General features: G+C 42.8%; 1 protein-coding gene across 5 annotated transcripts in view; it reads right to left on the reverse strand.

The window, feature by feature from the left end:
- erg (ETS transcription factor ERG) overlaps positions 1-26,812 on the reverse strand; it is a 272,948-nt gene that overhangs the window by 136,406 nt on the left and 109,730 nt on the right. Inside the window, exon 1 of one of the 5 annotated variants that reach the window (XM_041211607.1) lies at positions 14,012-14,157. The exons of 3 other annotated variants lie outside the window; for them this stretch is intronic. In XM_041211607.1, coding sequence (XP_041067541.1) covers positions 14,012-14,029 — 18 coding nt within the window. In that variant the 5' untranslated portion in view covers positions 14,030-14,157. Of the gene's footprint in view, positions 1-13,776; positions 13,909-14,011; positions 14,158-26,812 lie in introns of those variants that run through there. One more of the 5 variants, XM_041211610.1, reaches the window with a different exon arrangement.

A 26,812-nucleotide genomic window follows, 5' to 3' on the forward strand; every position in this document is an offset into this window, starting at 1 on the left:
GGCACTGCAGGATCTAGAGAGTTGTCGGCCAATCAGATTGGTCACCAGCTCTCTAATGTGGAATGTCCTCCCAAGTGGGAGGTGCAAGTCCTGCTTGAAGCCAATTAGCACTCGTTGGAGCATGAAATGGTTGCAGGGCAGACAGTGTTGGCAGGGCTGTTTTCCCCACGGACTCTTCGGATGGTGGGATGGGAAACCTCGCCATCCTAAAAATTCCTGGCCCACATCACAATCATGGAAAAGCTACATATATTAACTAATGCCAGCACTTCAGTTGGGATATAGTTATAATGACACTTGGAAAAACTAGGAATGTATTAGCCAAATAGAAAAGGTTAATGTATCCAATAGAAGTAGTCAATGCTTTCAGAAAGCAAATATTAAAAGATTATTTCCACTGGCCGGTGAATTAATATGGAAATATAAACTTAGGAACAGTACCAAATGCAGAAAGGGCAAGTTTACACAATTTTGTTCCACCATTTTTTTCACATATTAAAACATGGGAAAATATATGTGGCTATAGAACTAAAAACAACTCTGACATTTATGAGTGAGTTAGAAAAATACCTGAAAAGGATAAGTATTAAAGGGTGTGAAGAAAAGGCAAGAAAATGGGACTGGAGGCGACATAGCCACAGGCACGATGGGCCGAATGACTCCATTTTGTGTGAAGGGTTCTATATATTTTATGGTAAGGAAATTCCTTGGAGCTGATCCCACTCTGCCAGTGTTAACCGCTGGATGTCCAACAGAAACCCTGCAGCTTGAGGAATTTTCCAGCCTATGGGTGAAATTTTCCATGCCCACTGGCATTGAGCCTGTTCAGCGGCATGAGCGGACAATATGGCAAGAAGGCCAAACATCGGCTTCACAATTTCACGAGCCACCATCGGCCATGGGAACCTCATTGTAACACACCTGCATATCATTACAAGGCCAGCCTGCCAGACTCATTCCCCCAACATTGTGTTGTCCACCCACGAACGTCGGAATGTTTCACAACAGCACATAAGCAAAGTACACCTGGTGAGCTACTTCCCTCATGTCTTCGAGGTTTGTTTGCCTACCTTGCTTCAGGCAGCACTGGTGGTCATCAGCGCCAGGCTTCGCAGGCAGTAATGCGTCAATGTTAGAGGGGTTCACGGGCAGGTCTCTGCCTACCAGACCAGCTGTAAAGCGGGGGTGGCTTTTCAATGGCTGCAGGGCTAGGGCTTTCTTGGGGAAGGGGGAGAAGTAGCCTCAGGCAAGGGAAGAGGCTGCAGAACGAGGGCTGTACTGGGGAAGAGGGGTATCCCAGGGTTTGTGTGGGGCACAAGTTGATTTGTGAAAGTGGCCTCAAGGTGGGGAGGGCCAAGGAGGGAGTCTCCAGGGGAGATGAGACCAGATGAAGATGTGAGGGTGTGTGTGTGAAAGAGTGAGTGCTGATGTCCCTTGAGCTGGCAGTGAGTGAGATGCTCGTGCATCTGTGATGGGCTTGAGTATGTGAGTTTACAGTGATGAGGTGGTCGCCTTACCCTGGCAGCATGGATAAGATCATTCATCCTCTATCTGCATTGGATGGCCAACCTCTTCTGTGCAGAATTGGCACGGACCGCTGCTGCCATTGCCTACCAAGCTGGAGTGGTAATGTTGCTGCCCTTCCTGTGGACAGAGCAGGGGTAGAGGACATCACAGCGGGGCCTCTAAAAGGCGCTCGGGGGACATGTCATGAAACCTGGGGGCTGCAGTCTTCTTGCCTTCAGGGGCCATGTCTTATTTGCAGCAGTCCTGGGCTTGAAGCACTGAGAGGTGTGCACACAGCTCCACTTGAAAGGTGGCACCCGGCGTCAGGAAGTGACAAGGTGATGGCATGTCGGGCAAATGAGAGCACACCCACCATGGAAACTGCGGGTTTCCCAGGAGTGCATAATTAATGCAGCTGGTTCGAGACGATACGGCATGAAAAGCCGCCATTGCGGCCGGCGGGTAAAAATAGTCGTTTTACCCGCCCGCTACCGCACTTAGTGCAAATCTGGGATGATTCCGCTCACCGTGTTTCAAAAAGAGCCAAGCTAAGATCAAGGCTCCATCTGTCTGCTCAAGCCGATGGAAAAGGTCCCATGTCACTATTTCGAAGAAAAGCGGGCAAATTATTCCCACTGACTTTGCCAATAATTACTCTTCAATCAACATCACCAAAAAAAAAACAGATTATCTGTTCATTATCAAATTGCTGTCTGTTGGAGTTTGTTGAGTGCAAATTAATGGCTGCATCTTCTCCATTACAAGCAGCTACACTTCATTGGCTGTAAGGCGCTTTGAGCGCACCGAGGTAGTGAAAAGTGCGATATAAATGCAAATCTTTCTTTCTTCCTTTTTCTCCCCCAGCACCACAACTGACGCTAATTATGGGCAACATTTTATCGTGTTGAAGAATTTGCAAAAGAAAATAAGTTAAAAAGTCCATTGCTAATAAATAGTTCAAGGCATATAAATGAACAATAACAGGATCATCAGTGTACCTAGTGATACCCAGTTGCCTAATGTATGCTCTATTGGGAATAGAAAGAACTGCCATCAATCACACGACCATCTCTCTGCTTAAAGGAACACCAAAGGTGTAGGCTTAATTGTAAATTAACTTTAATTATTATGATCTTTTTTATCCTGGTCTGAAAGATGTTGCACTGTTTCCATGACAGTTATCATGATTTGCAAAAGAAATAAGAATTATTTTCTAAATGAAGAAAATAAAATGTCATTGGCCACACAAAAACAAGTAGACCTGCTTTGAGGAAAAGGAGAAGTGAAAATGATAGCTTCAGATTAAGATTTCGGTTCTCAGGCTGAGCATGCTCAGTCAGTATTTTCTGTACTTCTGCTGAAAATAGTAAATGATTCACTAAAGCCCATCTCACCTACAGCACGTTGTCTGCTTCTCAGGGTAGGTAGTTTCATTCTGAACTATGAGCACAATTGATAACCCTGCACTACTGGGGTGTGAATCAGCTTTGAATTTATAGGTAATGAAGATTTGCAGCTGCTGTGTAAATCAGGCTGACCTGTAGTTGCAGGTCCTCATTCCTTTTTGACAGATGTTAAGCTCAAACCACACACTTTGCACTGTAGCAGTGGATCAGGACCTCAGCATCTTCCTGCCATGAGCAAAGAAGATATTCCAATCGAAACATTGCTGTTATCTGACTCTGATCAACTGACACACTCACATCTTTGTTGACATTTGATCATGGAATGAGCACAGACAGGAGGATGGAGTAGGTTACAGGAAAGAGGAAATATGCCTTAATGCAGCCTCTTCCCAAGCAGGTCGAGTCCACTTTACTGCAACCCATGCAAGCTCTTTCATTATGTGCGACAGAGACACGTGAATATCTGAGGTACATGTTGTCAACGACAACAAAAACTCAAACTTATATCATTTCTTTAACAGAGCTAAATGTCCCAAGAAAGCTCATGCAAAAAGAGTAGCAAGATAAGTCTGTAAGGCGCGTCAATGCTCCCCCATCTACCACACAATCCTTCCTCATTCACTGCACTCCAAATCTTCAGTAAAACGAATTCTTGAGGGAAACAGAAAGGTGAAGGCAACTTGTGTTTAATTTCACAGGAGAAATGAGAAATTCCTTCCCAACTCCATGAGCCCATTAAGTAGGACCATGGTAACTCAGTACTCATAATAATAATCAGTGAAATTAGCCAACTGATTGGACGAGGTAGGTGGGGGAGGGGTGTTGAGCCAGAGCCAGCAGCCCGTCTGTTACCTCACCCCTGTCTCAGAGTGTCAAGGATGCTTTTCAGCTGCTGATGGGGCAAAAGCCTCAATCTGACCCTGCCCCTTCCGTACACTTTCTAACAGGAATCTCTAGCCAGTGATTAGGAGTGGGAAGTTTAATTAATTATCCCCTTTCTAACTCACAGGCACTGAGGCCAATTGTGGTGCTCCCCCTACCCGACAGTTGTCCAGGTAACCACACAGACCAAACATTGAACCAGAGACCTTCCTGTACTGTTTCGTTCCTTATCATACAATGTAAACAGGAACTTTGACCCTAATTTAACATTATTTTAATGTTTCAGTAAGATAAATGTTACAGAAACAGGATTTTTTTTATCAGTTGAGGTTGGACTGATGTAAAAATAATGGCAAGAGATTCAGAAAGTTGGTAATATTGAAACATACTGTATATCATATAAGAATGGGCAGCTTCTAAACCTTTGAAGCAGCCCGAAGAAGAGCTTTAAGACTAATTCCTAAAGAACTGAGTTAGAAAAGTTTGAATTCTTCACCCTTGAAAGGAGATTTATGACAGGAAACATTATAAAGGTAAATGATATACTGGGGTTAATTCTGAGTTTTAAGTTACATATCTTAAGTTAAATATCAGAAACGATATAGAAATTACAACACGGAAGCAAGCCATTTGGTCTAATTTGTGCAGGTTGGTGTTAATTGTCCACGCAAGCAGCAGTTCCAATCCCATGTGCCCCCATTTTGGACCCACACCTCTTTACCAACTTTTCCTTCAGCAATTTATTTAACCGATTCTTAATCACAGATGTGGGGCTTAATTTCCATCTTGGCTCGGGGAAACCCGAACTGCACACTTTCGTGACTGACAAAATGTTCACCCGACCCATGTGTGGCTTTACACGGGATTTTCATCTTTTTCACACAGTTCATTTTGCAAACCGCGATGGAGAGAGCGAGCAGTGTGGGTGTGGAGGTGGGCTGGTTAGAAGGCCCACCTCAGTTCTCCAGCACAGCGGCTCAGCTTCCAACATCACTTAAAGGCCCCCAATTCTCATCCCTCACCCCCGAAATCCCCACCCACCCCCAAGCCACCTGAGTATGAAGTGTTAATTTTTGCTCTATAAGAGGGATGGATGTGAGATGTAGGAAATAGATTGGAGGCAGACAGGGGCATCTGGATGCTGAAATAGACGGCTTACAAGGCCCGCCTCAGTTCTCTAGGACTTTGACTCAGTGGTTTCCTTATATTGTAGGCCCTCTAGCCCTCGCCCCTCACACCCCCACCCACTCCCCATGCCATCTTCATGCCAACTCAACCCCCCCATCTACACCCATGACCCCTTATATTCTCCATGCCAATCAATGGCACTTCCATGCCCATTCACCTCAGATACTCTGTACATAACAGTGAACCCGATAGTAACAATGTCAAGTGTGGAACTGCTTAAAAAACACACATTCATAATTTTCTTTAAAAAAGGCTGCTGTTGCTAGAACCAAATAAAAGACATTTAAAATATCAATTACAGAAACTATAAGCACTTCACACCTCTTTATCATGTGCAAATAAACATTGACACATTGACAAAAGAGGTCACAAAAAAATACCTTATTATGACATAATAACACTGTCAATCAGACAAGGTTTCCCTTCTCCCCAGCTGTTTCAACAAAGTAAAGGCATTTATGTGAGTCTGGCTGTCAGCCAATGGAGAAATCACCATAGTGCAGTAAAAAATGTAAAAAGATGTCCTCTGCTGTCATGGTTTTGTGCCCTGATTTAATTGAGCTGCCAGATCTAGCTCTTTTCTAAACGTAGAAAAACATGCTCTGCACCCAGCTCCCGATCCATTGATTGACAGGCATGTTGCTTTGAATGGAAATGGACATCTGTTCTGCCAATGGAGCTGGAAGATTTTGCAATGACAGCTGCTCCATTTTCAGTACTTGCGTGATTTCAAATGCCTCAGCTCAGCAGGTGATCATAGAACTATTGAAACATTTACAAGCATTTAATAACAGGATGGACGGAATTTAATGTCCTCCCCTGTGGCAAACTTGGTTGTGAGGAGATCTGTGATGGGGAGGCCCAAGGATGGACTTCCTGGCCTTCCACCAATTAAGGTCCTTACGGGGGCAAGTAATGTCCACTTAAGGGGTTCAAATCCCACTGCCACTGGTATTAACTCAGCAGCAGGTGGGGGGCTCACCATTCAGGGAGCACGAGAAGCAATCCCCGTGCAGGTTTGCTTGCAGGCTTCCAGGGGGATCAATTGATTAAAGGCACACAGTGCCTGATCAAAGGACCCAGCATTGGAAAGGGGGAGTCTGCTGAGAGCCACCCCCAGCTCTTGCTGCCAACCCCCTCCCTCACATCTGCCATGATCCCAAGAATGCGACCTCCACCTGCCATCACTCATATATGGCCTGGGATCCAGTGACAATCCTAGGCCTCAGGTGGGTGTAGTATTGGCATCAGCCTCCACTTCCCCAGTGACGCTACTATTCAATAGAGCAGCTGGCCTCTGATTGACCAGTAGCTCTCAGCAGCCAGGGCTTCTGCCCATGGGATCTTTGATCCAGAGGAAAGTCCACCGCTGCCCAACCTTCCCTAAAAGAGGCAGCACAGACTCTTGCTGGCTCTGCAGCTGGCAAGTGAGATGCCATCCCTCCATTAAATAGTGCCCAATGTGTCTTTGATGTGTCTTATTGGTCATTTACAAACCTAATAGGCACTTAAAGGATTACAATTTTTTCCCCTTGTGTTCTTTTTGTCAATGGTAGTGTATTTACATACGGGGTTTTCTTAGATTGTTAGAGGTTTAATGTTTATCCAATGATTTTAAAATAATTCCTATTGCTATTGCATTGCTCCTGAGGAATGTACATAGTGCATACAGGGTGAGTGACTATGGAAGATACATGAGGAGGGTGCATAGCAGTGCCATGGGGTGGCAAGGGTAACCTGAGGGGACACAGGCTGGCATGGGAGTGGGTGCAGCGGTGAAGGGAGTGTTATGAGGTTTAGGGGGCCTTTAATCAAGGTTGGTGGCTTTGCTGCTGTGTTGGAGGACTAAGGTGGGCCTTGTAACAGACCTGACTCTGCAACCACACTCCTCTCACTCTCCATTTCAGCTCACAAAATGCACTGCAAGCCCAACCCCAGTGAAAAGATAAAATTGGAATGCAAAGTCACACATGGGTTAGGTGAACAGTTTACGCATCACAAAAGTGTGCAGGTCATGTTTTACTGGTCCCTGGCAAAGATTCGGCCTCTAGGACTCAGTTACTGTTATAACCTAATCAGAAGTCCTGGTGGTTTAGGTGTAAAATGTTGAACATCTGAGAACGAGCAGCATACCATAACCTATAATCAGGATTTATATAGAAACCAATGAGTGATTACATTCTGAATGAAAGGTTCAGAGATCTGATCAATTAACTTATACATGGTCTTCATCCCCAGCCTTTGTATATCTTCTGTAATAATTTTTGTTATAACAGAATATCTAAAGAATTAAGCTACCGACTCCATTTAAAACTTTTTGATGCACTGCTTAATGTGTCTGTTAATCTGGTTACTTTAACATAGAAACATAGAAAATAGGAGCAGGAGTAGGTCATTTGGCCCTTTGAGCCTGCTCCACCATTTAATATGATCATGGCTGATCCTCTATCTCAACGCCACACTCTCATTCTCTCCCCATATCCCTTGATGCCTTTAGTGCCTAGAAATCTATTTCCTCCTTAACTATATTCAGTGATGTGGCCTCCACAGCCTTCTGTGGTAGTAAATTCCAAAGGTTCACCACCCTCTGAGTGAAGTAGTTTCTCCTCATCTCAGCCCTAAATGGACTACCCCATACCCTGAGATTGTGACCCCTAGTTCTAGACCCCTGAGTCAGAGGAAATATCATCCATGCATCCAGTCTGTCCATCCCTGTCAGAATTTTGTATGTTTCAATGAGATCTCCTCTCATTCTTCTAAACTGCAGTGAATACAGGTCTAATCGGCCCAATCTCTCCTTATACAACAATCCTGCATCCCAATAATCAGTCTGGTGACCGTTCGTTGCACTCCCTCTATGACAAGTATATCCTTTCCTCGGTAAGGAGGACCAAAACTGCACACAATACTCCAGGTGTGGTCTCACTAAGGCCCTGCACAGTTGCAATAAGACATCCTTGCTCCTGTACTCAAATCCTCTCGCAATGAAGGCCAACATACTATTTGCCTTCTTAACTGCATGCTTGCTTTCAGCGATTGGTGTACAAGGACATCTAGGCCACTTGGTACATCAACATTTCCCAATCTATCACCATTTAAATAATACCCTGCCATTTTGTTTTTCCTACCAAAGTGTATAAATTCACACTTATCCATATAATACTATATCTGCCATGGATTTGCCCACTCACTCAACCTGTCTATTTCACCTTGGTGCCTCATAACAGCCTCCTCATCACTCACATTCCCACCAAATTTCATGTCAGCAAAGTTGGAAATATTACATTTGGTTCCTTCATCCAAATCATTGATATATATTGTGAATAGCTGGGGCCCAAGCACTGATCCCTGTGACACCTCACTAGTCACCAACTGCCACTCCAAAAAAGACCCATTTACTCCTACTCTCTGTTTCCTGTCTGCTAACCAATTCTCAGTCCATGCCAATATATTACTCCCAATCCCACGTGCTTTAATTTTACACACTAACATCTTATGTGGAGCTTTATCAAAAGCTTTCTGAAAATCCAAATACACCACACCCACTGGTTCTCTAATCTATTCTGCTAGTTAAGCAGGTTAATGAATGGGTTAAAGCAGCACACAGATGAATTTCATAAAGCTGCCCTTAGACATTTGTTCTAAATATTACTAACAGAAATTCAACTACCATAATGTCTTCAAAAAGCATTTCAAAGCTTTGTGACAGTAGTAAAAGAGTAGTAGGGAGGTTCACTTCACTGTATTTTGCTACAGTTTGGTGCATTGACACAACTACTGAGGATAATAAGTAGGAAATAACAGAAACCGATATCTTTAACAGATAAAATATACGACAGACCATAAGTCTCAATGCATAGCTAAAACAATTGAAACAATATTTGTATTCTTATTGGCTGGGCTGAGGATAACCAGTAGCCCTGAAGGTGTTTGAATATTTCCATCATTGGGTGTGATAGTTTTCATTTCAGATTGCTCATTTAGAGGCCACCAGTTAAGAACTTTGAAATAGCCCATTCAGCCGCTCAAGCCCGTTCCGCCATTCAGTTAGATTATGGCTGATCTGTATCTCAAAACCAGGAGCCCGCCTTAGTTCCAGATCTCTTAACACCCACCCTCAACAGCTTTTTGGAGGTGAGAGTTCCAGATTTTCACTACTCCTAGGGCAGGATTTTCCCGTCGGCGAGCGGGGGATGGGGCCTGCTCGCCGACGTGTAAAATGACGCGCAGTGACGTTGGGTGGAACTCCCGACATCACCGCACCCCACTTAAATTTTCCAGTAGGCGGGGGTGCAGCAAAATCAGCTGCACGCCCACCGACCTGTCAATGGCCAATTGAGGCTACCAGTTAAGGTCCCAAGTCATGTGACAGTGTCACATGAGGTGAGATGTCAGGGAAATTTTATTTTTCTATTTTTAGCTTTTTTACATTTAGAGCCGATCTCCCTGAGGCTAAGTGCAGCCTCAGGGAAATGAGTGCACTTTTTCATGTACATGTGCAAAAGAGCACACTCACAATTTTGGGATTCACCCCCCAGCCTCACCCGCACAAGGTGCGCATAGCACTTCCGTGCGGACATCACGCTGGGCGGGCCTTAATTGGCTCGCCAACATAAAATGGCGCCGTGCTCCCGATTGGGGGGCGCCGATCGGAAGCGCGCCTGTATGCACCCTGACAGGGGAAAATCCTGCCCCTTGTGTGAAAACCTGTTTCCTGACATCATCCCTTAAACAACTGACCTCTAATTTTAAGGTTACGCCCCCTTTACATGGACTTTCCTTGCCTGAGGAATTAATTTCTTTCTATCTAAATTGTCAGATCCTTTAATGATCTTAAATGCCTCTATTAGATCAACCATCAATCTATACTCCAGTTTAAACATTTGAACTGTTACAGCCTGAGGGTACAGTTCTACTGTAATCAATTCCTGGCAGTGATTGGAACAGTTAGATACAGCTCTACACAAACACACGATGAACTCAAATCACAGAAGATGAATCCTAAATGCTTCTTGGGTGCCAGTTGGAGCTCGCGCTATCTCAGAACTTTTAAATAAGCTGTGGTCACATTAAAAAGCTGATTCAATACATGGACTCTCTGGGCACGTTGTAAACCAGGTTTGGCACTGCATTGGTGTTATACTGGTTGCCCCATAGTCATGAACAGAGAGGCAAATTTGTACATGCCCCACTGTTTACACAACTAATAAAAGAATTTAAACATGAAGTCTAATTCCAACAAGGCCAAAAGGAAACTAATAAAAGAAAGTCATAATGGGGGGGGAGGGCGACAGCATAATGATATTGTTGCTGGACTAATAATCCAGCAAGCCAGCAACCCAGGTTCAAATCCCACCACAGCAGATGGTGGAATTTGAATTCAATTGAAATCTGGAATTAAAAGTCTAATGATGACCATGAAACCATTGTCAATTGCTGCAAAAACCCATCTGGTATACTAATGTCCTTTAGGGAAGGAAATCTATTGTCCTTACCTGGTCTAGCCTACATGCAACTCCAGATCCACACAGCAATGTGGTTGAATCCTAAATGCCTTCTGAACTAGGGCAGCTAGGGATAGGTAATAATTGTTGGCCTGGCCAGTGGCACCCACATCCCACAAATGAATAAAAAATAATAACATTATTATTTGTGTCTACTGGATGTTCTGTTCCCTGCAACAACAATTTGCATTTAAATAGTGCTTTTAATATAGTAAAACATCCCAAAACCCTTCACTGTTGTGTTAATAGACAAAAATTAACACCAAGCCATGTACAAGGATGGGTGATCAAAATCTTAGTAGAGGTAGATTCTAATGAATGTCCTGGAGGAGACAGAACTAGAGTTAAAGGTACAGCTGAAGGTACAGCCACCAACACTGGCGTATTGAAAATCAGGGATGCACAAGTGGCTAGAATTGGAGGAGTGCAGACGTCTCAGAGAGTCATAGTGCTAAGGAGATTTCAAAGATAAAGGTGAGGCCTAGGAGAGATTTGAAAACAGTGAATAAAAATTTAAATTAGAGTCATTGCCAGATTGCGAGCTAATGTAGGTCAACAAATACAGGACTGTAGGGTGAATGGGACATAATCCAAGTTAGCATACAGGCTTATGTTCATGGAGGGTGCGAGGTGAGAGGCCATGCAGGAGAGCATTGGAATAGCCAATATATGTTAAGGCATTTATTCTGCTAGTGTTAAAATTAAGAGAGTAGAATACTCTAACTGTTGAGCTCCTATGAGTGCTATAACCTTGAACACATATAACCCAACTCCAGATTTGAATCAGCAATTCTGAATGTACACACAGACTATTCATCAATTTAATTATTACTGGTGCCACTTAGTCTTCAGTAATAAAATCCTGCTGAGATTTAGGATTGTACCTTAGGGCATAAAGAAGTCATAATATAACTTTGTACAGTGTTATTAAAACTAGAGTATTCATTCATTTCTTTTCTGAGTAGTTCTTGATGTTGTTAAAAACGTCATCGTTTGTCATCTGGCAAGTTGAAGATCTACATTGGGGATGGCATGGGGAGGCGGCATATTAACATTTCCTTACAGGGAAAGGAGGGAAAATCCCAAAGGGAATGCCTGATTGACTGATTATCCTGGCTATCTCACTCTACGTGCATACTATGGGCACCTGTGTAACTGGTCAGCTGTCCACCATTTTAATAAAAGAAATGGGTGTGACTTTAAAAGTAAACACCTCCATTAAAATGACAAAAAGAGCATATTTTGTAAAAGAGAGATCGTACCGCACAACTGCCAGCTGTGCCTTCCACCTTAATAATATCTTTGGGGGAAAGAAAAGAAAGTTGTGGATACTTGCTTAAAAAAAGTGCTTAAATAAAATGCATCGGTCCAAAAATATAAAGAGTTCTCTAAAGTTGAGTCGTCAAAGTGAAACCAGAAGAAGGGTTCTGATAGTGCACATTTGCTGCGCATTCAAGCACTCTTTAGATTTTTTTCAATACACATCGGCTGCTTTGCTGCTTAAATAGCAGTTCCAGCTGTCTTTGGCAGAATCTTCTGAATGGCACACTCTCCCAACAAGCAAAAGCATGAAGCTGAAAGCTGGGCCACCAAGCATTCATCCCACACACAGGCTGCATAGAAAAACAGCCTGCGTGTGCTGGAATATTCAACTTCAGAAAAGTTGGCATCAGCTGCCTCAAGAATGATTTCTTGCTTACTCTGTTCAAGTGCTTCAACTTGACTTGGAATAACATATACTTCAACGAAATATGGCATACTTCCATGCCAAATGCACGGTATTTAATCTATGGACAAAGCATATTCATTCCTAGTGAGCTATATTTTTATAAAAACAAAAAAACTGCGGATGCTGGAAATCCAAAACAAAAACAGAATTACCTGGAAAAACTCAGCAGGTCTGGCAGCATCGGCGGAGAAGAAAAGAGTTGACGTTTCGAGTCCTCATGACCCTTCGACAGAACTAGTTCTGTCGAAGGGTCATGAGGACTCGAAACGTCAACTCTTTTCTTCTCCGCCGATGCTGCCAGACCTGCTGAGTTTTTCCAGGTAATTCTGTTTGAGCTATATTTTTACTTTCTTCTCCCCCAGTTTTCAAGCTGTACGATGACCAGCATCCTACCTGTCAGTGGTACACACAAATTCATCAGAGTGGGAAAAAAAGCACTGAAAATTGTTGGAATAGCGTTCAATTCTGACTTTAAATGGACTGACCTGTGACAGTCAAACTTTCCCTACAACGGACCTCATATAAATTTTTCCCATTTTTCTATTTTGAGGAGAAAAGGGGATTTGGAAACTCAAATGTTTACTTCACGTGAGTTTGGTCAAGAACTAAAAAAGCAGATTTCATCTGCTTAGTCCTTGGACTTCATTAAGTGGTGGTTTGTAAGAATGAAAATGGAAACTAGGCTAGTAACTGTGGTAAAACCCAGGGGAAAGAAATACTTCCAATGAGTATGCGTGAAGATATATATATATATACACACATACGCACACCCCACAGAAGAGAAAATAGATTTTTTTTAAATCCTTCTTAAATTCTTAATATTCTCCCAAATTACAAAAATTCAAAATTGTGCACTAAAACAGAATGTTACACATCTTAAAACTTAATTCAGCAACTTTGGTCAACCAGACGCCTCAATCAAGCAGAAATTTAGAATTTAGTGTAAGTAAATAAATAGCCCTTTGGAATGTATCAATTGACATTCCAGATGAATTCAGGTTCCATGCACTTTTATCTGGGCTGACGTTACTGAAAATGTCTTTCATTCAGCTTTGTAGATGATGTTTATTATTTTTTGTTAGAAGCAAAATTCCTCATAACTAAAATTATTGCTTTTAAAATTACAAGCTAAACTGAATGAGCCTTATCATGGAAACAACTCAGCACAGTAATTTCTCATGAATAAACCCAGAAATATGACACATCTCTACAAACATCATAGATTACATTTTGATCATTTTCAGCATCTACACAGGTGAGTTGACAAAGATGCTTTACCAAAACATATCTTTTAAATGCTTTGCAAATGCATCCAACAATTTAGCACCAACCAGCTCTAGCTTAGTGTTATTTCCAATCTAGAGTACATACCGAACGCAAGGTAATTACACTTTAAATTAGCAATGAGAGTCCATCTTCACGTTCAAACATCTCAAGGCAATGCCTTGCCTGGGACTCGCACTCATTCTTTCAACTGATCACTCAGCCAAACGCACGAAACTGGCACCAAGATAGAAAAAAAAAATTAGAGAAGGAAGAAAGTAATGATTAAGCGCCTCACTTCAGCCCAGGGCGTGTGCGAAAATCTCTATCTTTTCCTCAAAAAAGGTTTTTTCAAACGACCCGGACAGTTCGAGTAGGAAAGAGGAAATTTTACAGGCAGCACAAAGGAAATCTGCTCATCGCCTTCCATTGTGGAAAAGAGGGTGTTGCTTCATTCACCGTTTAACACATCTGGCGAAGAGCAATGATTTGTAGCCCAACGTTTAAAATACAGAAAATCCAGCAACTCTTACCTTTATTGTACTGGCCATTTTAACTCAAAAGGACCTTCTTTTTTTTAATCTAATATTTTGTTAAAGAAGCTTATGCCCAGTCAGGGCTGTTGAAGTTTTTTTTTTGGAGGCGGCGAGATTGTGCTAAGTCTGGGAAATGAAGTCAGTCTGAAGCAGGAAGAGGTTTCTATTGGTTCTGGCTGGCTTAGCTCTAAGAAACAGGATATTTTGGAGCACAGAGATAAGAGTGACCAGAAAACAATGTTGTTTTTCTTGATGCGTAGTTGATGATTTCTTTTTTTTTCCTCTCGCTCTTTCTGCTGCGTTTCAGAAGTTGATCTTCAAGGCAGGTGTGAGATGATGGTTACATGTCTAATTCACACAGCTTTGCCACAGGATACAGATGTCATATTGAAACAAGGGCTTAAAATTCTGACCTTAACTCATCTGAAATGGGGGGACTGTGCACTTTATTATTATTATTATTATGATTATTACTCTTTGCTCCCACTAGCATTTTCCCCCCTTCCTCTTTTGAAGCTGCTGATGCACATTGGTGTAGGGTTCCACAGGTGTAAGAGACCTTTGGTACCTCATCCAAGTGGCCTTTCTTGTCAGTTGGACACATGACAGTCAAATTGTCCTGCTCTTATTTGACATCCAAGTAAAATTACTTTCCAACATGGGACAGATAAACTAGGTCACATAAAGATCCTTACCAAACACTTACAATACACCAAAGTCCTGCAGGATTACAATCTGCCCTAAAAGAGCCACAGACCTGAAACTACATTGTGGGGTCATCTAAAATTCCTCCATCTACTATTTTTGTGATACGATCATGTGATATAACCCCTTTTGAAATTTGGAACAGCTTATTCCTCAAGGTCTCTACGATGTGATTAAAAGAAACATGAACAGTCCAAATGAACAATGATTTTTTTTTTTAATGGGACATGTCCAACAAGGGAACTGCGACCAGGTGATAGAATCAGCACCCATAGAGTATTTCAAGCTTTTTAAATACATTTAATAAAGTTAGTTCTTTCCTTGCATTAGTCACTTTTTCTATGCATTTGTATCCTGTGATGTTTTGTCTATCACTGCTTATTCCTGCAGCCAGAGCAGTCTGTAAGTGACTTTTTCAGCCTCCTAGGTTGCCATAAAATCTCTTTATTGCTGAATATTTCTGAGTAAAGTGATATTACTGAGGATTGATGTTTCCTGTACAATGTCTGTCCTCTTTGACACTATTCTCAACAACAGAGTAAGGATTTGCTTATTGCCCTCATTGTTTTTGGTTAATGTTACTTTGCTGCTATGCATGTATCCACAACCAAAGTTATTGATAAATTGCAAATGACTTTTGGAAGAGGAAATGGATAAGGCTGTTGGGAAACGTTCTGAATATCGCTGCACTAAAGGCATTGTAATTTTATGGGCTGTCCTGAGGAAATGTACAAAGGAAGAAGCAGCTTTCTATTGAAAAACTGAGAGATTTTGTTCTATAGTTGCGGGGTCAGGTCCAGTGTTTTTAGATTTATTATTTTAATAACTGTCTCTGCTTTTACAGTTTGAAAACTAGGGGTTTCCCATGTAAGAATGAGATGAAGGGAATTTTTTTCTTTCAGAGGCTCATTAGTCTGTGGTATTCTCTTCCCCAGAGTTCAGTGGAGGTTGGGCCATTGAATATATTCAAGGTTTATTCAAGGCTGAGTTTTGATAGACAAGGGAGTCAAGGGTTATGGTTGTGGGGGTGGGGGGGTGGGGGTGCGGGGGCAGACATAAAAATTGACTAGGCCCACATTAAGATCACATGACCTGATAAAATGGCAGAATAGGCTCGAGGGGCTGATTGGCCTGCTCCAGCCCCTAATTCTTGTGTTTGTGTTCTTGGTTATGTCACTGGACTTGTGAGCCAGAGGCCTGGACTAATAATTCAGTCAAATAAGGGTTCAAATCACATCATGGCTATTTGAGGGTTTCTTTAAAATAATCTGGAAATATAAAGCTGATATCAGTAAAACTGACCATTTGTACTGGCATTGAAACTGTCATAAAATCCCAACTGGTTCACTAATGTATGTTTAGGGAAGGCAAACTGCCATTTGCATCCTCTCTGGGCCTGTTATGTCTCTCCCACACCAATGGGGTCGACGCTTTACTCCCCTCTGAACTGCCCGCTCAGGTGTATTATCATCTTCTCAGGGCAACTCACGATGGGCCTTGACAACGAAGCCCACATACTGAGAAAGAATAATAAAAATGCTTTTCAGAAGACAGTGCAAAATGAGATAGTTGTGGACAGCAGCAAAGTGAAACAACTGACCATTTTTCACCAAAACCTACGTTCTCCCAGCTGAGGTGCACGATTTCATAAATAATTCATTGCAATATAATTAAATGAATTCTTCAATTATGATATACTTAAGAACCATAGCGAAAAGACAAAGTTCAGTCTGCTGGACACTACCGAAGTTGCTAAGAATTTGTCAACAAATAATAGTCAAGTGACGCTAACTTGGGTTTGAGGAAGGTCACTAATCATGGGGCAAGATTTCTTCTACTTAATATTTGTGGTGAATTAGTGTAAATAACATGCCCATACTCTACCTATAAACAAACAAACAGAGCAATCTTCTCCCCAATGTGTCCAAGATTTTAAAGATAGAGATTATGTATTTTTTGAGCATGGTGATTGCAATGGGGGGAACAGGAATGTCACACTAGGGAAAGCAGTTGGTAAGGATGTCAATTATAGGCCATAAGTTAGATAGATTTTCCAGAATTTTGTTCAAATTTCCTTGGAGGCAGGGAGTGAATGTGCAGTACCTTCTTTCAGGAGATTAAATAAATTGGCTAAAGCCAGATGAAGGAAGACATGAGAGGATTAAATATTCTAGGACCAGTATTTTATGTCCTACGGGCAGGCACATGCAGCAGTCGGAAGCATGTCCACCGACAATTAAACGGGCAATTAAGCACATTAGGGAAGCAATTGAAAGCGATTTTTCGTAGCGCGTCCACTTTTACAGTTGGTAGATGGGCCAATCGGCCAGGCGGCCTTTACATTTTTGCTCAAACCTCGATCCAGGGCAGGATGAAATCTCCGTGGGGAAATAAAATAAAAAGAGATATCCGGGGACTGTTTTTTTTTATGAGGTGTGCTTTCAGGTGCTTGGTGGTGCTGCATGGACATATTTTGCAGCATTTCTGTCGTTTCCTTTATTCTTTGGAGGTCTGCAGCTCCCTGAGGCAGCTGTCTGCCTTCAGGGAGCTCACTGGAAGCGCTCCCAGAGCCTGTTGACACCTGCCCTCTTCCCACCTCCACCGGCAGTGCTGAGCCTCTCACAGGGCGTGTTTCACGCTGGCTGGCCGTTATTTAGCTAGCCAGAACGAAATCATGGTCAGGGGCCAATCATGGTCGAGGGCCCGTTTCCCGTCTGCTCCCAGGTCCGCCGATCGCGCATGCCTGACCAGCGAAAGATTTAGGCCTAGGTGTCAGATATGGTTCAGTTGGTAGCGCTCTTGTCTCTGGGTTCAAGTCCCACTTCAGGCCTTGAGCATACAAATCAAACTGATATTTTTGGGACTGAGGATGTGGTGCACTGTTGGAATTTGGCTGCGAGGTTAAACCAATGGCTCTTCTGTCTTCTCAGATGGATATACAAGATCTCAGAGACCCCACAGTGCGACTTTAAAAAGGACAGGGAAGTGGTCCTGGCCAATATTTATTACTTAATTAACCTCAGAAAAACAGATTATTTAATCACTCTCACATTGATGTTTCTGAGAACTAGCTGTGTACAAACTGATGCCATGTTTCTTTCATTACAGCAATGACTACACTTCAAAAAAAAACAATTTGCTGTAACCTGCTTAGTCATGAAAGGCATTATGAAAATGCAAAGGAAGCCTTCCTTTATTCTCATTTCATCCTTTATTCTATCCTCCCTTAAGAAAGAGCTGTTTCTGTCCACTGGGGGTGAAGAAGCCGGAAATTAGTACCATCACTTTAGGTCGTGCCACATTTATCAGTAGGCAAAACAAGGACTGGATTTCTGTTCAGATGTACTGGTGCATTACAATCCAACATTGCCCACAGTGGTGGCTGCCAATGCACCCTCAACAGGCCTTGGAGCTGTACTCATTCAGGTCCAAAAGAATGGCAACAGAAAGCCTGTATATTTTGCCTCCAGGGCATTGACAGAAACAGAGCAACACTATGCAACTGTAGAGAAGGAAGCATTGGCAGTGACCTGGGTAGCAGACAGATACCCTGACTACTTGATGGGTTTATCATTCCAAACTGAGACTGACCATAAACCATTGGTCACCCCCTTGAATTCCACAAAGATCATCAAAATGCCCCTACACTTCCAATATTTCAGGCTTAGGTTGATGTGTTCCAGTACACAGCAGTGCACATGCCAGGGAAATTGCAGGTGACTCCCTATCCAAAGTTACAGTGGATCATGCCATTACCCAGGACTGTATACTTGTTTTCTAGCTGGAAGCAATCAATCTTAATGAAAGCTGCAAGAAGTCCAAAAAGCATAGAAGGAGGGTGTGGAGTGTGCCCAAGTCAGGAAGTTTTGCCAAGAAGGTTGGTCAAAATACAGTCCAACTGACCAGCTCTTACAAAAATACCATGAACAATGAAAGCATCTAATGATAGTGGATGATCTTCTGGTCTTCAATTCCCTCCTGATATACCCAAGATTATGAGGGAGGAGATTCTTCATAGAATCCCTGGTGGTCACCTGGGAATGGTGAAGTGTAGAGCACATCCACATCAATCTGTATGGTGGCTAGGCATTTCAAAGGCAATTCAAGACTTTGTCTTGTCCTGCCACACTTGTGCAATCCATAGCCCACTACCCACAGAGCCTTTAGTACCATCCAGCTTCCCAGATAGACCTTGGAAAAGATTGGGACTGGGACTGGACCTCTTTGGCTTTTGCAGTAAAGTATACCTCGATATCGTTGACTGTTACCCCAGGTAAAACCTACCAGACTCCACACTACGATGACTGAGACTGTGATAAGGGCGTTACAGGACATAATCTCCACACACAGGTTTCCGGATGAAGTTGTTTCGGATAACCGGCCGCAATTTGTAAATGAACACTTCAAAAAATTTACAGACAATTGTGAATCACCCATGTTACCAGTTCTCCTCTCTGCCCACAGGCCAATGGAGAGGCTGAAAGAACCATGAAGACTATCAAAATGTTAATGACCAAGACGACCATAAAAGAGTGAGAAATACAGAGGCCAGCTAACATGAGAAACAGAAGAATTGGTATAACTCCAGGCGTAGAGCCAAGACCCTGGCCCCCTTAATGCCAGGCCAGAAGGTGTGGATTCAGGATTGAAACTCTGAAGGCACAGTGCTTTTAAGTGTCCCCTCCACTTTTAAACCCGCTGATAGGGGAACGTAAAATCCAACCCTATGAACCAGATTTTCAGTATCAAGGCGGATACCACGAGTCATGAAATTTCCCATCTTGGCATGCCAACCTCAGTTTAAAGGGCCCAACACATGCAATTTTCACTCCCGGGAGGTGGATGTAGGATTAAGGCGGGCCAGCCAACCACGGAAGCAGAGCAGGGGTGGTCATGGGGTCAGGCGAATACCATGATGGGCTGGCTAGAAGGTCTACCTTGGTTCTCTGGTACATCATCCCAGTTGTTTTAAGAGCTGCTAGATCCTCTAATCCTCACTCCTTGCACGCCCTCACCTCCCACCTACTCCCCATATCAACTCATGCCGCCATATCACTTCCCTGCCACCTTAGACCGCCATGCCCCATCCATGCCAATTCATGCCCCCATTCCACCATCATAATTTTAAATTCAATATCACCGTGGTAAGACCTGGAGATGAAAAAAAAAACTATTAGAGCTCATACATACTTAATATGGAAAAAGTTTCATTCATGAAAACCATTTGATTATTTTATATCCCCTCAAGTGTTAAATCTGTTTTGAAAACAAATAAAGTTCTATTAAGTAACCACATTAAAGACAGCTAGCCCTTTAATGGTCTCTTGAAACTGTCAATCAAAATGGGAACTCAGCCTCTGCTGGATAAATGCATTTGGAGATTTTGAAACTCAACCAAGCATTCACAATGACCTCAGGTGTAATTACAGCCCTTGGGAAATTTCAACAGTAAACTCTATTGAAATTGCAGGAATAGATGGTAATGGCTTTTCCTAACCTACATCAGATGGCTTGTCAATAAAATTAGCCCAGCAGCCAGTGTTTGTTTTAACTCTAACTGACTAGTGCAGCCTGTTTATTGTAGTCATTTTTAAAGGGCTGGGGATTTAAATAAGTTCCAGTCATGACACTTAAACAGACCATACCCAAGCTTCAACAGCATTTATGTGTCCTCCATAAATTTGTGACTCCCACACTGTGGATTAAGGCCCTTGGACAAATAGAATTGGGGTATGTTTGAACCCAGCACAAATTTCAAATGGCTCTGCTGAGTTCAGGTGTCCTGCCTGTTTGAGTGACACCATGCCCCTTCCCCCTGTAGGCAAAAGTGGGATCTGTCAGAAATGGGGGTGGGGCTTCCACATTCGGGTTTCACTGGCATTTTGAAAGGTCTCTAGAGTCGACCCAACTCTGTGAAAACTTTATATGATCACATATTTTGGTTCTGTCCTCACAAAAGAGGACACAATAATTTCCCAGAAATGTTGGGGAACCAAGGATCTAGTGAGAGGGAGAAATTGAAGAAAATCAGTATTAATAAAAAATGTGCTAGAGAAATTAATGGGGTTAAAGGCTGAAAAATCCCCAGGGTCTGATAATCTACACCCCAGAGTACTAAATGAAGTTGGCCCTGGAAATATTGGATGCCTTGGTGGTCATCTTCCAAAATTCTACAGACTCTGGAGCAGTTCCTACAGATTGGAGGGTGGCAAATGTGACCCTACTATTTAAAAAAGGAGGGAGAGAAAAAACAGAGAATTACAGACCAGTTGGCCGAACCTCAGTAGTGGGGAAAATGCTAGAGTCTAGCATAAAAGATATGGTAACAGAACACTTGGAAAACATTAACAGAATTAGACAAAGTCAGCATGGGTTTATGAAAGGGAAATCATGCTTAACGAATCTACTGGAGTCTTTTAAGTGTGTAACTAGTAGAATAGATAAAGGAGAACCAGTGGATGTGGTGCATTCAGATTTCAAGAAGGCTTTTGACTCCCACGCAAGAGTCTAGTGGGCAAAATCAAAGCACATGGGATCGGCGGTAATATACTGGCATGGATTGAGAATTGATTGAGAGACCAGAAGCAGAGAGTGAGAATAAATGGGTCTTTTTCTGGGTGGCAGGTGGTGGCTAGTGGTGTACCACAGGGATCAGTGCTTTGGCCCCAGCTATTGACGATACATATAAATGACTTAGATGAGGAAACCAAATGCAATATTTCCAAGTTTGCTGACAACACAAAGCTGGGTGGGGTTGTGAGTTGCGAGGAGTATGCAAGGAGATTTCAGGGCGATTTAGGCAAGTTGTGTGTGTGGGCAAACACAGTATAATGTGGATAAATGTGAAGTTATACGCTTCGGTGTGAAAAACAGAATGGCAGGGTATTATTTAAATGGTGATATATTGGGAAATGTGGACGTACAAAGGGATCTGGGTGTCTTTGTACACCAGTCAATAAAAGTAAACAGACAGGTGCAGCAAGCAATTAGAAAGGCAAATGCTATGTTGGCCTTCAATGCAAGAGAATTTGAGTTCAGAAGTAAGGATGTCTTACTGCAGTTACACAGGGCCTTGGTGAGACCACACCTGGAGTATTGCATACAGTTTTGGTCTCCCTGCCTAAGAAAGGATATACTTGCCATAGAGGGAGTGTGGCAAAAGTTCACTAGACTGATACCAGGGATAGCAGGACTGTCGTATGACTAGAGATTGGATCGACTGGGCCTGTATTCACAAGAGTTTAGAAGAATGAGAGGGGGTCTGATTGAAATGTATAGAATTCTAACAGGGCTAGCCAGACTGGATACAGGGAGGATGCTTCCCCTGGTCGGGAGTCTTGAACCAGGGGCCATAGTCTCAGGATATGGGGCAGGCCAATTAGGACTGAGATGAGGAAAAATATCTTCACTCAGAGGATGGTCAACCTGTGGGATTCTCTCCCACAGAAGGCTGTGGAGGCCAGGTTATTGCGTATATTCAAGAAAGAAATTGATAATTTTTTGGATATTAGGGCATCAAGAGGTATGGAGAGAAAGCGGGAATTTGGCGTTAAGATAGAGGATCAGCCATGATCATACTGAATGGCAGAGCAGGCTCGAAGGGCTGATTGGCCTACTCCTGCTCCTAGTTTCTATGTTTTGATGTTTCCCCTATGTGTCTGGTTGGGGTGGGAGTAAAGAGGATTGATGGTGTGCAGAAGTTGCAACATGTGAGAATAGGACAAGCTCAATAGACCAGATGCTCTTTAACTGTGCTTTTGTCTGTATTCTAGGGCTGTGTTTACATTTCAGTTGTACTGTCAGGGTCACAGAGGACGGAGCCTTGCTTCATTTTCTTAGCATTAGTGTGAAGCAAAACCTCAATGTGCCAATGCTATAGTTAAGGAGCAAATGCAATCTGGGGTGACATCGGTGACAGTCATAAAACTAAAGGAACTGCCCTGGGTTTGGGCGGGGTGAGCACCGGACAAGAAGAGAGAGATACCAGGGATTGCAAACAAGCAACTTATATTTACCTATAATTGGCACAATAACATGTCTCGCACCAACACATATCTTAAGAAGCATTGCCACCTAAGCTATGAAGGAATCTACAGTTATTTCATATGGTTGGAGCCCCTGATCATTTCCATTACTCAGCATCCATGAATAAAAGTTCTTTCAGAATCATCAACATTCACAATTCAATGTAACTTTGAAATGAAGCAAGTACTCTTTAAGTTGTTAATATTACTTTCACCCTGAATACGATGACTGTGAAAAGTTCTATAAAATTAGAGCTACTCGCTTTAGTTGAAGGATAAAAATAATAACTTCCTCATTTCTAACAATTTCAACACAATTGGGCCTGGGGCTGCAGTTAGGAGCAAAAAAACAGCAGCAGCATTTTGTAATAACTGCTGCAGGCCATGATCCACGTTTCCTGCTGATTAGAAAGCTGAACTGAACTGAGCTGAAAACTGAACCAGACAGGTGAAAAAGGTGCTTCAGTTCCCTCCAGACACGTACATATGCTTAAGAGCCTCCCACTGTCTAGAGCAGACTTCATTTGTACAAACTGGACGCATAAGAGTTCTGTGGGGTTACAATAGGGTATGTGGGAAGAACTACTGAATAAATTCTGAAACCCATGAGATACTGCTGGGAATGTACTGCTGCTGAAACATGAACTTCTCTTTCTCTTTCAGGCACTAATTAACTTGCTTTGCGTTTGCAGAATTTTCAGGTTTTAGTTCAGATTTCCAGTGGAAGTATTTTTAGGGTTTAGATATTAAAATTGGTGCCGTTCTCACATGAACCTCTGAAGCTCAAACAAAATGCCTCACTGCAGTATTGTATTACAGAATGTGTTAAAATACAATAGAAAGGAGTTTTTCTACAAACATATCAAGCCTTTGTATTAGGAAAGTTCTGCGTTTGTTTCTTTTCTCTCTAAAGCTGAGTTCTCTGAATCTTTCTGGTGTCTATATTGGCTAGAAATCTGCATTAAGAACTCGCCATTTAATTGAAGGGTTAGGCAGAAAGAGTAGATAGATACGGTAGACAGGAAAGACTTGTTTCCCCTAGCTGAGGGGTCAATTACCAGGGGGCATAGATTTAAAGTGATTGGTAGAAGGATTAGAGGGGACATGAGGAAAAACTTTTGCACCCAAAGGGTGGTGGGCATCTGGAATTCACTACCTAAATTGGTATCTGAGGCTGAAACACTCAACTCATTTAAGAAGTACCTGGATCTGCATCTGAAGTGCTGTAACCTGCAAGGATACAGACCAGGATTTCTAGCCAATATAGACACCAGGAGGTTTCAGAGGACCCAGGTGCTGGAAAGTGGGATTAAAATGAGTGGCTAGGTTTTTTTTATCTTTTTGGCCTGCGCAGATATTATGGGCTGAATGGCCTCTTTCTGCATTGTAACTCTACCATGGTTCTATGGTTAATTTGTCCTTATATTGGGAACTGAATGGGAAATTTGACTCATAGACAAGGAGAGAGTTGAACCAACAAGATTTTTGCACCAAGGACTGCTCTATTCATTAAAGTATTGGTTTGCAGGGTTATCTGGAAGTAAGAGGGAAAAGAGTCCTAGTACAAGGTGACGGGTCTATGTCTTTGTGTCTCCTTAATGAGCTGGCGACTGGTCAAACATCCACTGCGTGGCAGACCTTCCTGGTCCTGGTACTAACATACCAGGGCAGACTTTAAGTTCGGTGCCAAATCAATGCGATATTGGTAATTGGACCTTGGTGCTCATTCAATGCACAAATAGTTTGTTGGCAAACACCAAGCCTTCTGGTTTCCTATGGCAGAAAATCAGGCGCCTGCTGTACTTTGCCAGCCAGTCAGTGCCATGTGTTGAGGGATTTGGGAAAGCAGGCCAGAAGATTATTGTGGAGCTCAGTGCAAGCAGGCACGCTCTGCCTAGCCCCTCGAAAATCTTAGAGTGCTAAACTTTTGGATAGCCCTCCAACACCGCCTTTAAGATTTGATGGTAAGGCTTTTCAACATCTTGAGAAATGGGTTTGATATGTGACATGTATGCTCCACCAAATTTTCCACTGATGTTGCAGTTAGAGTCCTAGGGCAGCCGCAGCAAGTCAAAGTTACAATCTTTCATTTCCAGGTATGTCATCTTGAAGCCAACTTAACCCCAAGAATCATCATCTCACAATGTGGTAAGATAAGCCAGGTTTGTTTCCTTAATTACCCCAAGTTAACTGATCTCAGTGGAGCAAATTGATTTGGAAGAGGAGGAAGAACATTGGGGAATAAAATAAGAGAGACATTTAGGCCTGAATTTTTTGTACACTTGGTAAAACATAACATGTGCATTTTTGCGACTTCCGAACTGCACACCAGATGCATGCGCAAATTTGCCCTGGGTATTTATTTTCTCACACAGGCTTCAGGTTAACAATGCAGTTTGTGAGCCGCAATGGAGTGTGGGGGGAAAGTAGGAGCAGAAGCTGGCTGGTTAGAAGGCCAGGCTCAGTTCCCGGACACAGCAACCCAGCTCTCAACATCATTTATAGGCCTCAAAATCTCACTTCACCCCACTCGCCTCCCCACCCACCTCCCAAGCCACATCCATGCCCCCTCAGAACCCCCATGCCACCTCTTGCCCCCTCAGATCACCCATGCTCCCTCCATTCATTCTCTGTAGCTACTCACAGTCCACAGGAGCCATGCAATGGCAAGGGGTATTATTTTAAGTTTGGGTATATGACAATGTAATAAGACTTTCATTCAAAAGCCTGTTATTGATACTGCAAAAGAACTGTTTTCCATCAAATAATTTAACTTTTAAGTGGCCATTAAGTTTTGTAATAAAAACATCCAAGTACTCTGAAACTGCATCTGCTTTGAAATTGAGAGGACACCACCTGCTCTTTCAATTTCAGGCTCTTGCAGTTGCCATAATGCTTTGATAGCTGTGGCCATTATGAATGTTTGGCTGAGTTCCAAAAACTACTTGAATACTCATTTATGTTGGCACAATTGTTCAGCAGAATGACTTACAGTTTTGTGAGGTTGTAATAACAGGTGGGACCCGATTCAAGGACTCTTGACCCATGTCTGACCCCCCCAATTTTTGCTAGCATGGGTAAAGGGTGCAGATAGAAAGCCTGCACCCTGCACTTGCAACCTGGCCGGCTCCATTGTGGGGTTGCATCTCTTAGTCCCTTGCAACTTTCATGGAGTAGAGCCAGCTTCCCTCAATTCATGGTTCATGGCCCATCACGGGAGATATAAACCATAGACTGGATTCAGGTACCTTTCGAAAGGTCAGTACAACAGGTTTTACAAGACCCCAGGCACTACCCATAGCTTCTCATATAATCCATGCCAATGCATGACCCCCCAGCTACTCCCATGGCCCCTTATACTTTTCATAACAACTCCAGGCCAACTCATGCTCATTCATCCATCACTATTACATGACTGTAGTGATTGTAGGTATAACCTTTCCTACTGCTTTTAGGGGTCATGTGAGTGAGCCCCAGACTCAGGTAATCTTAGGGGTAGAGTTTTCTAACCATGGACCTGTTTCAAGCATGTAGTTTCTAAAAGAGCCCTGTGATAAAGTTATCTGTTTCAAGTAAGAAACCTGTCCAGTACATCAAGTTCATTATATTTGGCGACGAGGATGGGATAGCTCCAACGCTGCACCTCGCCTTGTGAACGTGAGTACATCAGGTCTTAAGGACTCATCAGTCATGCCACTTTTCAGCAGAATCAACCCTTATGACTCACCCATGGAAAACTGGAGCCAGTACAAAGAGCGCCTAGGTTTCTACTTTGTGGTGAATGAAATAATAGCAGAGGAGAAGCAGAAAACAATTGTTTTAAGCATCTGTGGTAGCAAGGCATATAACCTCATCTGCATTCTGACTGCACATGCACCCAATTCTAACTCTTTTAATGAATTGGTAGACCTTGTGAATACGCATTTTCAGCCAAAGCCATCAGCAATAATGCAGAGGTTTGAGTTCAACTCCAGAGTAAGGGCCCCTGAAGAGTCCATTGCAGCTAATATAGCGAAGTTGAAGCAGTTGACAGAGCACCGCAATTTCGGAGATACACTCAATGATATGT

This window comes from Carcharodon carcharias, chromosome 18, assembly GCF_017639515.1.
Source record: "Carcharodon carcharias isolate sCarCar2 chromosome 18, sCarCar2.pri, whole genome shotgun sequence".
Lineage (NCBI taxonomy): Eukaryota > Metazoa > Chordata > Chondrichthyes > Lamniformes > Lamnidae > Carcharodon > Carcharodon carcharias.